At 42.4% G+C, this 12,725-nt stretch overlaps 1 protein-coding gene across 1 annotated transcript; it reads right to left on the bottom strand.

Annotated features, from left to right (window-relative positions):
* Positions 1 to 4,249: 4,249 nt before the first annotated feature.
* Positions 4,250 to 11,968, bottom strand: LOC125517405 (pre-mRNA-processing factor 39-1). The gene is made up of 13 exons (XM_048682600.2): positions 11,478 to 11,968; positions 11,274 to 11,380; positions 10,615 to 10,844; positions 9,610 to 9,777; positions 8,958 to 9,318; positions 8,309 to 8,452; positions 7,571 to 7,723; positions 7,371 to 7,487; positions 6,920 to 6,997; positions 6,657 to 6,806; positions 5,959 to 6,222; positions 5,418 to 5,522; positions 4,250 to 4,726 (listed from the first exon to the last, which is right to left on the bottom strand). Exons 1-13 carry the CDS (start codon positions 11,791 to 11,793, stop codon positions 4,565 to 4,567), a joined length of 2,355 nt encoding a protein of 784 aa, XP_048538557.1. The 5' UTR covers positions 11,794 to 11,968; the 3' UTR covers positions 4,250 to 4,564.
* Between the last annotated feature and the right edge of the window lie 757 nt (positions 11,969 to 12,725).

Here is a 12,725-nt window from a genome sequence, read left to right as displayed (position 1 = left end):
CTAGCTATAGTTAATATTGTCAATAGTTCCACGTATGCGCCGAGTAGACCAAGTGATAATCAAACTACTCTGAAACATGACATGAAATGTCTTGCTACAAAACATTGTCATATGGAAAGAAAAAGTTCGTCAAAACCTATCAACATGGGATCTAGTTTTGAAGATCTCGACGCGAGGAATCCAACGGTGAAAACGGTTCGAGATATGGACGCACGGTTTAAGAGATAAACGTTCTGAATAAACGGATCTACGAAAAAAGGGAAAACTCCCAGGTTGCGACAAGTGACGCGCTGCATGTTCGCCACTTATCGCGACCTGGGAAAGTGAAGTGTTCTTTACAACGAGTACTTCTTAATTAGTGATTTCGCCAAATAGAAGCCACCTAAAGCGAGTGGAGTGCTAGCGCTCCATCTTCTAAAGAGGGGCTAGCTTCTTGTGGCCCATTAAAACTATTATTCTATACTAAAATTTATATAAATAACCATCGGGTATATTGGCATACGATATTCTCATGGTCTAAGGAACCAAAATAAATGTTAACAGTTTATATAAAAATACTGACAATATGATAACAATGTGGTCTCACAGTAATTTATAAGATGGGCTCGTCCAACACCTTTTTTTTAATTATTGATAGCACTCTTGTTACTTTACTAATGCTCATGATCGGAAAACCCAGATCATCGTCAATATATGAGCAAGTCTTAGAGGCATGACTAAGAATCATACTGGTATTTATGTTTCCACACATGCAATTGAGTTTTCTTCCAAGTCCCATATTCAATAATCAATGCAATTATAGCACAGAAATATAATCTAATTATAAACATGAAAGTATAATAATGCATCTGCAAGTATAATAATACATTTATTATACTGTATGGCGCAGTTTCAACAGATGTGGGGCCAAATAAACAATCCGTAGAAGCCCACCAAATTTCCTCAACTTCATACTTCTTACCAAGGGTGGGGCCAATCCCCTCCCCCCATACACATAGCTCCACCGGTGTCTATAGTCTTATTGTGAGATAGTCTGAGATTGTACAATAGCTAGTTCATACTCAAATCCTGAGTGCACTCACTAAAAAACTTTCCTGGCTTTGCCTCTGGCCATGACTACATCTATGGTTCCTCGCCCTCATTCTGTGGATCGATGATCGACTAATGGTTATATCTGTACGATATTCAAGAAGCGTCTCGCGGCTTGTACGATCGATGTTGTGTGGTGATGAATGAGTTGTTGTAGTTGTTTGACTGTTAACGACAGTCGTTCATATGTGCATGTAAGTACATGCGGTTTCATTTCATACATTGAAGGTGTGTGTAGTATATGCTTGTGTGTAAGAGAAACTCTATCAGAGTCATCATATATGCCCGGTCACCAAAATAACTGCTATTATGATAATTTTGGCAAAAACACTCTAGAAGAGTCACCATCTTGTCGAGGATCATCATAATTTATGGAGCGCCCTCCGTATTTTTTCTCGTAGTCACCATATATGGTGTCTCGGGGTTGCCTTTTCGAGCGCGCTCCATATGGCAGTTCCGTCTGGCTGTAAGAAAATTTCAGGAGGCCCTCCACCTCACACGGGATGGCGGGGAAGTTAGGGAAAGGAATGTTCCATTAATGAGTGAGTCTCACAATTATGGATGCATGGTGATTCTAATTTTGCGTTGTGTCTCGACGGCCTCCATAATCCATATGAAGTGCGCTCCATATGAATATGGAGTCTGCAAATATGGCAACTCCGCTAGAGTTGCTCTAAGCACTTGATAATTTCACCTTGAGCATATTATTTTGAGTTTGGTGTTAGGAGGATAAGGATGGATATACTATATTTCCTTAAATGATGTCAATAATCCTTTGTTCTGTAGCTTGTACTAGGAGAGAAGAATTAACTACTCGCTCAGATCCATAATACACTTATTATGGATCGGAGGGAATAACTATCAATCCTTTCCTGCATAACTCATTATATAGGAGTGAAGAAATTAACCAATTGTTGATGCACCTGTAAAAAAACTGTTGATGAGCCACCATACTGGCAGCCTTCATATGAATATAGATGATGTCGAGGCAATGCACAAACACGGAGCCACCATATTTGCTATCTTGTAGTCGTGGGACCCACTCACCAATGGGGCATCCCTTTTCCTCAACCTCTCTGCCATCCCACTTGGGGTGGAATGTCATTTGAAGTTTTCTTGGCACCACATGCAATCTACATGATACTGCCATATAGAGTGCACTCCAAAAGGCAACCACGAGATGCCATATACGACGATTGAGAGACTAAATTTGGGGGCCGCTTCATAATTTATGGCGATCCCTATTAAGATGGTCACTCTGTTAGAGTGCATTTTTTGGCCAAAATCTTATCTTCATAATACTGGTTATTATGACGATCAACCCAATAGAGCAACTCTGCTAGAGCTGCTCTAAGTTGAGTGAATGTTGGATTTTGTTGGATCGATCAGGGAGTACAAATCACTTAATTTCCATTTGCAAATCCAGAGTGAGTCACATCGTCTACTTATCCCAAAACACGGTTCCCAAATTAGTAGTATGCTTCTACTTATCCCAATACACAGTTGTCTCGAACTCTCTGTTGTCACACAAATTAGTAATATGCTTCTACTTATCCCAATACACGGTTCTTCTTTTATATGTTCTTGTCAACCTGTGTCCTGCTTGTGGAAAATTGTTCTTCGGTTTTGGTAAATGAAGTGGTACTCAAGGAGGGTTCTAGAAGTCTAGTTCATGGTAGAAATGTGATGAACAAGCGAACGGTTATAACAAGAGCTGCTATATAGTTCGAGACAAGAAATGATGCATAGGATCATTGACTCCATGTTTGTAGTCAAAGAGAAGAGTAGTCATCGAGTAGGCAACTGTGTGGGCCAAATCAGGTTAAGTGGGCTGAGAACTTCATAATCATCACCCAATTCGTCATAATTGTGGTCTTGCTGTTATCTGGTATGTGCTCCTTCCATAAAGAAATATCAGTGTTTAGATCATTACATTATTAGTGATTTAAGAGCTCTTATATTAGTTTACAGAGGGAGTAACATGTAACATATGCAGTGGTTAGGGCGCTAGCTGGTAATCAAACCACATTGGGGGTAAAGATAACCACATCGGCTGATTGTGTGCAACCAAACACAGCATACTGCATCAATCCAGCCCTAAGTCACAAAATACAAGCAACAAAATTGGAGGGTTGGCTGGTGCCGTAACGCAGCCTGCAATTTTGTGGGAGCAAAACGGGCTGGAAAGACATTAGCTCTACAGGGCTCTATGGCTGCTAGGAGATTTACCAAAAAAGGCTTTTGTCTCGCTTTATAAATAAAGCAACCATCGAGCATAAAGTCACAATGTATCATCCAAACACACACCCAACGCCACCGCGCGAAGGACCAACAAACGGCGGCGGCGTCAAAGACAGCCTAATCTAGCTCAGGCGGTAGTGGCGGGGCCATCCGGAGAGCCATCGCGCGAAGTTGTGCTCTCCCTGAGGTGGCTAAGCGGCCGCCAAAACTGCAAGTAATCAAACCATTTGAACAAAGCGTCAGTAGCACGACGAAGAGGCATATGCTGAATCATAAGTTCATTCCTAACAATCCACAACGTCCAGGCTAGGACCCCAATGGTCAGCCACCTAATGTGGCGCAACATGGGGGGGGGGGGGGGGGGGGGGGGGTCGCCTGGAGTTTGGCAAAGAAAGCGGGGAAATTGGTATGATCCCAGCTTCCACCCACAATCTCACGAAAACAGCTTCATAGGAACTGCGCAGAGACACAGATGAAGAAGATATGGTTCGAATTTTCTTCAGGCCCACAGAGCAGGCAACACCCATCACCAGGGCGCTTCAGAACCTCAACGCCAGGGCCATCACAGAGCTGCTAGGAGATTTCAACAGTGGCTCTGCCTACACTACAAAGATCAACCCCGCGCCCTACACTAATACATACTCCCTCCATTCCTACATATTTGTCTTTTTAGAGATTCTAAATGGACTACCACATACGGATATATAGACATATTTTAAAGTATAGACTCACTCATTTTGCTCCGTATATAATCAAAATCTCTAGAAAGACAAATATTTAGGAAGGGAAGGAGTACAATACACGTGGTCCTAAATACACACACAGCCGCCAGCTGAAGTGCAGATTCCACTTGCTGAGATAGCCCGCTACAGCCATACTATCGCAACTCACAAGTCATCTCATCAGTTAAACAAAGTAATAACACAGAAAAACGAAAGATAATTCTAGAAACATGCATGGTGCAAGCAATGGACGAAGAAAGATCCTATACAGATCTTAGATCTGGACGCATTACAAGTGCTGCTGCTGCTGCAAAAAGCACTGAATAACTAGTTACACCTCAACAAACAAAAAGGGTCTTGCCTTCTTCTTTGGCCTGCTGCTGCCAAAAAAACTTCCTGCCAATGCATACACGATACCCAAGGGGGGTCACAGCTATGTAAGGCAGCTACGTAGGTACACATGCCCATGCGTTGAGAACACCCGCCCCTTAGTGTGCGCACCAATCTAGAAATCAGTAGTACGTGGCGGCACCGCCATAGTAAGCTTGGGGGGCGGCAGCCACGGCAGGTTGCTGAGGGTAAGCTGCTGCAGGTGCCGGCGCCTGTGCGGGGGTGGGCACTGCTGCTGCCACGGGCATCGCTGCAGGTTGTGCGTAGCTCTGCTGCGGGTAGGCCTGCAATATTTATGGTCGCCATCAGTTGGATTTCATTTCATTAACCAGATTAAAAACTGATGACAGAGAAAATACTACTCCCTCCGTTCACTACTATAAGATGTTTTAACTTTTCCCCAAATCAGATGTAGACATGTTTTAGTGTGTTACACTCATTTCAGTCCGTATGTAATCCATATTGAAATATTCAAAGCATCTTATACAATAGTGGACGGAGGAAATACTCCACTAGAGAAGATGCAAGAGGCAATTGTGAACTATGTATAGTCAAATACCCAGTTACCCATAAGTTTAAACAATCATGTCGAAAAGTGGGGAGTAAAACTCCATTTAGAACAGAACGCTAGCAGTCTATCATGAAACCACAAAATGAACATTGTGCATCCAAGATTGTTGATATCTGTGGGTGGTAGCAGATTTGGTGTTATCTGCAGGTCAACTGTGTGACTAATCCACAACTGATTGAAATAAATAAACTGTCCTGACAACAGATTCATATAGTACGCCATCTCTTCCGACTGAAGAAGTAGAGTCGCATGCAAGGTTAGAGTGGAGGGTATCCATTGAAGGATTGATCCAAAAAAAGAACATAATTTCAACCCGACTATGTGCAAAAATACAGTTGCATGTACTAAGCATAGTTAATATCGAGAAGCATCTTGCAGATTTAGGTGGAAACCAGAATCACTACCTGGGCAGGGTATGTGGGAGGATAGGCACCATAAGCGGCTGCTTGAGGAGCAGATTGGGGCATTTGTTGGCTGTAGTCGTAAGCTCCATATGCAGGATAAGCAGCCTGCAGTGCACAGGAAGTTAAATACAAAAGCAGGCACATTACTGGAGAAATGACTACAGCTACAAATCATAGATGAAAAGGTAACAATAACAATTCTCTATAATGAAAATTCAAAGATGCAATAAAAAACATAGCATAGGAATGAACCACAAGATTGACCAAATAATAAGGACATCTAATCTAAACAATAGAAGCAGGCCAGAGAAAATAGTTGCAGAAATCAACTGCTTTTCACGTTGACCACATGGTCAAGGGCTCCACGTTTGGGAAGAGAAATAGAACTAAAAGCCAAACAATGATCAATAACCACCAGCCCATAATTGGGATGATTTGTAGAGGACTAGATATTCTAGCTTGGGCAAATCAACATCTCACTTCTCTTATTCATGGACAAACTAATGCATATAAAATAGTGAAGCGTGAAGATAAGCAAAACCTGCTGTGCGTAAGCAGCCCCCCATTGCTGCACTGATGCTTCAGAAGTCGCAGGCCAAACTGCAGGATTATGAGCATTTGGATCAGTTCCCATGCCTGGTTGGGTGCCATCTCCGGTTTTGGCCATTTTATCTCTACCGGACATGACAGCATCATCTGCTCTTCGTTTCTTTGATGGCAGAGTGCTCCTTTTACGTGAAAAGAGAATAGTATGTCGAGTTGTAGCCTTCTTGATTGACTGTACATCCCCAAACGTATCCAAAAACTGAAGACAATTTGCAAATGTATCAGTACAACTGTACAAGTGTAGACTGTTATGGCACATGCAACTTTTAGGTACTACCTCCGTCTAGGTGAATAAGTCATTCGTGTAGTTCTAGGTCATCGATTTGAGGAATTAAATATGTGTTATATGTCATGAAAAGTATATCACTAGATTTCTACACGAATGTAGTTTCTAAATATATATTTTTGTCACATATAATACATATTTAGATAGTTAAATCGTCGACCTAGAACTACGCGAATGACTTATTCACTGAGATGGAGGTAGTACAAAAGGGCATTAACCACATTCTTTCCCCTCAAAAATTTCTTCTCCCCACAACTCCCATGTCCAGGGTGAAACAGATGCTCACAAAAGTGTATGTAAAGTATATTACGCAAAGATGTACCATAGTCGCTCTCTTTAAGCATTACCTCTAAATATATGGAAGATAATTCTTCTTTGTCACTTAAGCTTGCCAGCTCCCCTTGAGTCTGTTCAGCTGTAAGAAACTTCTCCACCAGTGATTCTAACAAATCAATACGCTTCTCAGACTGAAAGATCGACTCAAGAAAGATGACAGCCTGCAAAAGATAATAATGAACAGTACCCAGATTAGTTGGGGCCAAAGAGGGTATGGCCAGAAAAATATAGGTGGCAAACTGAAATATTTCGGATAGAATTCATAAGCTGTAACCTCAAGAACTGGTTTAGTAAGGTTAGCTAGCCCATGCAGTCCACCTGAGATCTCCCTTGCCTTTTCCAAGTCACCGACCTGCACATTTTGGAGAATACATCAAATCCCACAAACCAAAACAAAGAGATACACAATAAACAAGATAAAACTCAAAATAAAAAACCAAACAAGTTCAACAAGCTACTAATTCAATGAAAGAAATGTTGTTCCCTAGAAGAACAGACAAAATAAGAGCCTCCAGAATGTTCAGCATATGCCAAATATTGTCATTTTTTTAATTGGTAGGACCATGCTTAAACAACTGCAAGAAGGGTGGTTCTTTACACCATTTAAAATCTGCTAATATCAATCAAAATTGTCAGATGTTCAAATGGCAAAAGTTAGACAAGCATATATAATTATGATTAAATATTAATGCAAACATGATCTCAAAGTTTCAACAAACACCTACCATATATAAGAAACGTGAGTACTGGATCAGTAGCATTGGTAAAAGCTGGCTCTGCTCCTTCTCCTTTTCAGCAGCAATGGCTTTCTCATAGACTAAACAAGCAGATTCCTTATCTCCCTGGAAGGAAATAAGATCAATGAACACTTAAACAAAAGACAAAAAAGGAAACAAAGAGTAGTTTTTGTTTGATGAAGAGATACCAGCCGGTGCTCCATATTAGCATGCTTCACAATGGCTTCGAGGAGGCCAGGATATAACACTGAGTGGAGATGTTGATACTCTGCACGTGCTCCATCAGTATCACCAGTAAGCTCCTTGAATCTTGCACTGAACAGATGGATCTCTGTCTGCTTCTGTTTAAAATAATAGGAATGTAGCTATCAGGAAACTATTCTATAGGCAATACATAGTTATGCAGCCTAAGAAATAACAGTAAATACGCTGGTTATCATGGACCAGTGGCAAATTGGTAGCTGATAGTGATCATGACAAAAATTATAATTTTTCATATTGATTTCTAAACGCATCAATATCAAATGAGATCTCAAAAGGCAAGTCTGCTCAAATAACATCATTCATAATTTATCAGTTAAGGGTAAAATTATTTTTAGGACAGTAAAAATACATATCTGAACAACCTACAATCCAATTAAGCTAGTTACAAAGATCCCATGTTTTTCTCAACAAGTCTACATGGAAAATAAACTCAAAGTAGGTACGAAAGCAAGATGGTATGTGGCAGTGAAAACAATGCCATGAATAGGGAGACAGAAGTTTGGTTGGATCCACGCTCACGAGTTCACAGGTTGATGTACATATGACTACAGTTACGCACTATGAAGCATGAATCACACGGGAGGAAAAGATGGAGATGGTTAAAGAGTGACATTACATTGTTACTGAGTATAGATGGCAACAAATAATATTATCAATAATACCTTGACAAACACATGAGTGGCACGAGCAAGAGCATTGTTTGCCAGTTCTAGGCTTTGTCTATCCTCCATGCATTGCACATAGCGGATCCAGAATTCTGAATAGCTAGCACAAGCAATAACACATCTTTCGTATAACTTGATAACCTGAAACAGTATTGTGTACCATCAGAAAATAGACAAGAAGAAGAAAGAAAAATGAATATAAAGCACAAAAGAACTATGATAATGACAACAAAAAAGAGAAGTTCACACAGGTTACTCCATTAGCTGATTAGGTTGGCCCCTCCAAAAGAAAGGAGGGACCATCCTTGCTCGATAGATAGATGGTTAAGAAGGTGAGCATTAAGCAAATACCTGCATATATGAGATTCAAAATTCAAACAACTGATATTTGGTACCAAATATCATTAACCCAGAACGGCCACTGACAAATGAAAGTTTGGAGTACTTAGCCTCATCGAAACCAAACATTATGTCCACGCTCTATCCTCAGTTCAATATCCCATTACAAAGGAAGCTTCGTCCAAATACTAGCCGTTAAAGCATATAATGAAGCCAATAAGACTAGACTGTAAGTTGAAAGATTCCAAGCATTGCAGGAAATCTACTAAACGAAGATGTGATGACTGATGGAACTAAAATAGCATACCTTATTAATGTCTTCTTCCCTCTCGATAAAATCAAGATAGCTGTGCCAATTTTCAAGCTCTGGTTTGTCAAGAGGCTTGACATGAAAGTATGGTCTTCTAATAGCATGCTCAAAACTACTAATCTTAGATTCATACTCTTTGGCCTTCGTATACAACTCTTCTCTAATGGAAATATATTTTGCCTTGTCCTCTGCTTCTGTTGAAGATGAAACTTCAGGCTCTGCAGTTTTTTCTACATCATTAGGATGTGCCTCTCCATCAAGTACCGCAGCACTATTCTCAACAGTAAGACAATACATAGAAGTTTCCTCAGCAGTAAGTATTTCTGACAGGCTCCGTGTTGCAGTCAACTCCTTCAAGCTGAGCAAAAATAGTAGTTAACAATTAGACTCGGAAGAAAACACATATTTTATGTTCCCTTCCCTAATATTGTCATATAATTAAGAGCTTAGTTAAAATTGCAAGTTAAAATCCCAGATGGATTAAGAAATAGTATACCGATGGTTGTGTTCGTTGAATTTTTAATCCACCAATCAGCACATCCCATTAAGTAGGACGAGGTAGTAGACGAGTCATAATATAAATAGAAGTGGCAACAGACAAGAAAACATACTCAAGTACTTAAATGCATAAATAATGTCAATGACTCACCAATTAAAGTACCGATCAAGCTGCTGTATAGGGTGCTCTAATATTCTTGTGTATACCACAGCTAGATGACTCCATGCTTGAAGTGATTCCTCATACTTGATGTACTCATCCCACAAAGTATTGGAACGATAATCTGTTCCAACATATGCCAAACCCCGATCAAACAGTCTGTGGAAAAAAACAATGGGATTAGTTACTGATGAAAGAATGAAATGATCAAACCCCAGACAAAGAATACATTAGCTAGTTCCAGAAACACTAAATGAATGATGGCTTGTACGATCAAACAGTGAAAGCTACATTTGCATCGAAGGAGGGATGTATCTTTCTTGATAGATATGTTCTAAACTTAAGTACTTTGTATAGCACAAACATGTGATCTCCAAATTGGCTACTTAGTTAATGCATTAAATGACTAAATATTGGCTATATGAAAATACTTATACTCCCTCTATCCAGGTTTATCAGGCATGAGCGGATTTTTTTACGTCCTGGACAATTTGACTAACGAAACATGTGTATATGCCACCAAAAGCATGTCACTCGATTTCTATTCGAATGAACTTTCTAGACATATACTTCCGGTGGCATATAGAACGTTGAGGACCTAAAAATCTGCGCACACCCTGCAAACCCAGATGAAGGGAGTGCAGATTATAGCTGCTACAAAAAGAAAAAAGGTCAAACAGATGTACTTCATGGAGAAAGATTAGTCATTACAACTAATAAGATACATGCATGGAGTCAAAGAACACAGTGCCTAAACCAAAATTTGAATATATGCAACAGTTCCATGGCCTACACTGCCACAAGGACTGCGGAAATACAGTGCTATATTATAAAGCATTTCATCAAGCATTCCTGTTCAGGTGCTAAGTATTGTAAAATCACTTCCCGTCATGTATTCCTGTATATATACAGCCTAAAATGCAGTAGTTAACAAAAGTCAAGACACAATAAGAAGTTAATAACTTCATCAGAATAGTTTGGGTATTCAATTGCTACCTTCTGATGACATCTGGGTCATTGTATGTTGAAATCGCAAACTGACAATAATTACACCATATGTCCACTGAATAAGTAACTGCAAGAACTGCGCGTTCATACACCTCAAACACCTTATTAACACCATCTAGACGGCCCTCATGATCTGCATATTTCTTCCAATAGCCAAAGCAGAGAGGGAACTCCGCAAGGAAGGCATCATACACTTTCCGTATCTTCAATATGTTGCTCTGAGCAGGAACATACAAATAATGTGGCATTAGCATAAACTTGTTTATCATTAAAAATCCATTCTACTTTTATTAGTCAGACAGATTAAAATTGTCTCTAGTGTTGTTCACTGAAACACAAATAAGGAAAATTTGACAGGATGGCAGTAGAACAATGATGAAACTACTACAGGGAACAAGGCCGATGAAGAATGTTGAAAACAAATGTGCTAACCAAAACAAGGGAGCAAGTGACCATCCATGCATAGCAAAGATTGACAGAACTTCGTGGTCCACAAAATACAGATCAATGGCATATAACCTAACAAATATCTAACACATGTGGGAACCGAACAAGGATAAGCTACTGAAAATCTTAACACATACATACATCAAGTTGCAAAAGAGAGAATGATGCATTGCATGGTAAGGCAACAGTTTCAATTTCACCTCCGCAATCCTCTCCGTCTCCTCAATAAGCGCGGTCCAAGCATCAAAGTCCAGGCAGTCCGCGGTGACAACGTCCCATAACCTAGCCTCTTCAGCAGAACCCACGGCTGCGGAAGAGCAAGCAACAAACATATATCAGCATTAACAAAATAGCAGGCAGGCAATGGAACAAGATGGAGAAGGCTTCCGCCCGGGCGGCATTACCATCCTCGTACGACTGCTCGGGCACCATGGGGTCGGCCATCTCGTCGGCGGCGGCGCCGTTCTCCGTGGCCCCCGCGGCCTGGTAGCCCGCCGCGTCGCCGGAGGTCCCGTTCAGCGCGGCGTGCTCGGCCGGGTACGCGGATCCGTCGGCCCCCTGCGCCGCGTCGTACGGGGCGTCGCCCGGGAGATGCGGGGGTGGCGGTGGGAGCACCTCGGCCGGGTCGCTGCCCAGACCCGCCCCCGCGGCGTCCAGGGGCGGCGGTGGGGGCGGGGGAAGCCCCGCGTCGGCTCCCGCTTGCCCGTCGGGGTTCTCCATCCCCGAGCAGCGGTTCGGGGAGTGCGGCGGAGGCCGGAGTGGGCGGAGAGGCGGCGGCAGCGCGGTCGGAGATGGGAGAGGAGGGGGGAGCGGAGATGGGTTAGGGTTTTCTCTTGTCTCCTGCGGGGCGCGGCGGCGGCGGCTGGAGGCGGGATTGGATCAGGGAGGGATGCGGGGGTAGGGGTGGGGGTGGGGGTGGGGTGGGCCGTCGGACAAAGTAGAGCGCGCGTGCGTGTGCGTGCGTGGCCGGGCAGGCCTGCTACCGCCGACGAGTCCGTGCCTGTCCCACCCTGCTAAATTGCTCTCATATTTTGGACTCCTTTTGGATTTGGATTTGTATTTGTACCACCACCGAACGAATTTGAATTTGAAGAATAAAAACACCCCTCTAGCCCTCTCACTGTGATTGGCAAAAATACCCTGGACACCCCTCTAGCCCTTGTCGTGGTTCTACCTCTAACAGTGATGTAAGGGGGTATGTATGGAGAGGTTAGATCTCAGCTATTGGGAAGTTGTAAACACACCAAGATGTACGAGTTCAGGCCCTTCGCGGAGGAAGTAACAGCCCTACGTCTCGGTGCCCGGAGGCGGTCGATTGGATTACTGGCGTGTGAGTAACTGGGGTGCGAACCCTTCATACTGAGGAGGGGGGTGGCTTATATAGAGTTCGCCGGCCCCCTCCTGCCCTCAGTAATGCAGGGTTTAAGGTACATTTAAGGTTGGGCGTTACTGGTAACGCCCCTAATAAAGTGCTATAATGACCATAAAGACTACTTAACAGCTGACCGTTTGCCTGCGGAGTGACTACAGGTCTCCTGGCGGTCGAGTGGTTGGCTTCATGGTCGAGTGATAGCTTTCTGGTTGAGTGTCTTGAATCCGTCGAGTGGGATACCTTCAAGTCGATTGAAAGGTGACTTCTCCTAGGGATGTCC

This window comes from Triticum urartu, chromosome 6A (assembly GCF_056163025.1).
Source record: "Triticum urartu cultivar PI428250 chromosome 6A, HENAU_Tu73, whole genome shotgun sequence".
Taxonomy (NCBI): Eukaryota; Viridiplantae; Streptophyta; class Magnoliopsida; order Poales; family Poaceae; genus Triticum; species Triticum urartu.
The sequence above is the reverse complement of the archived record's forward strand: the minus strand, read 5'-3'. Positions and strand labels throughout refer to the sequence as shown.

What these genes read in the sequence shown, in the direction of transcription:
- LOC125517405 (XM_048682600.2), bottom strand. Translation starts at nt 11,793, where the DNA reads ATGGAGAACCCCGACGGGCAAGCGGGAGCCGACGCGGGGCTTCCCCCG. An exon ending in CGAGCAGTCGTACGAGGATG is followed by an intron (nt 11,381 to 11,477) that starts GTAATGCCGCCC and finishes GCTCTTCCGCAG; the next exon opens with CCGTGGGTTCTGCTGAAGAG. An exon ending in CTTGATCGGTACTTTAATTG is followed by an intron (nt 9,319 to 9,609) that starts GTGAGTCATTGA and finishes ATTTTTGCTCAG; the next exon opens with CTTGAAGGAGTTGACTGCAA.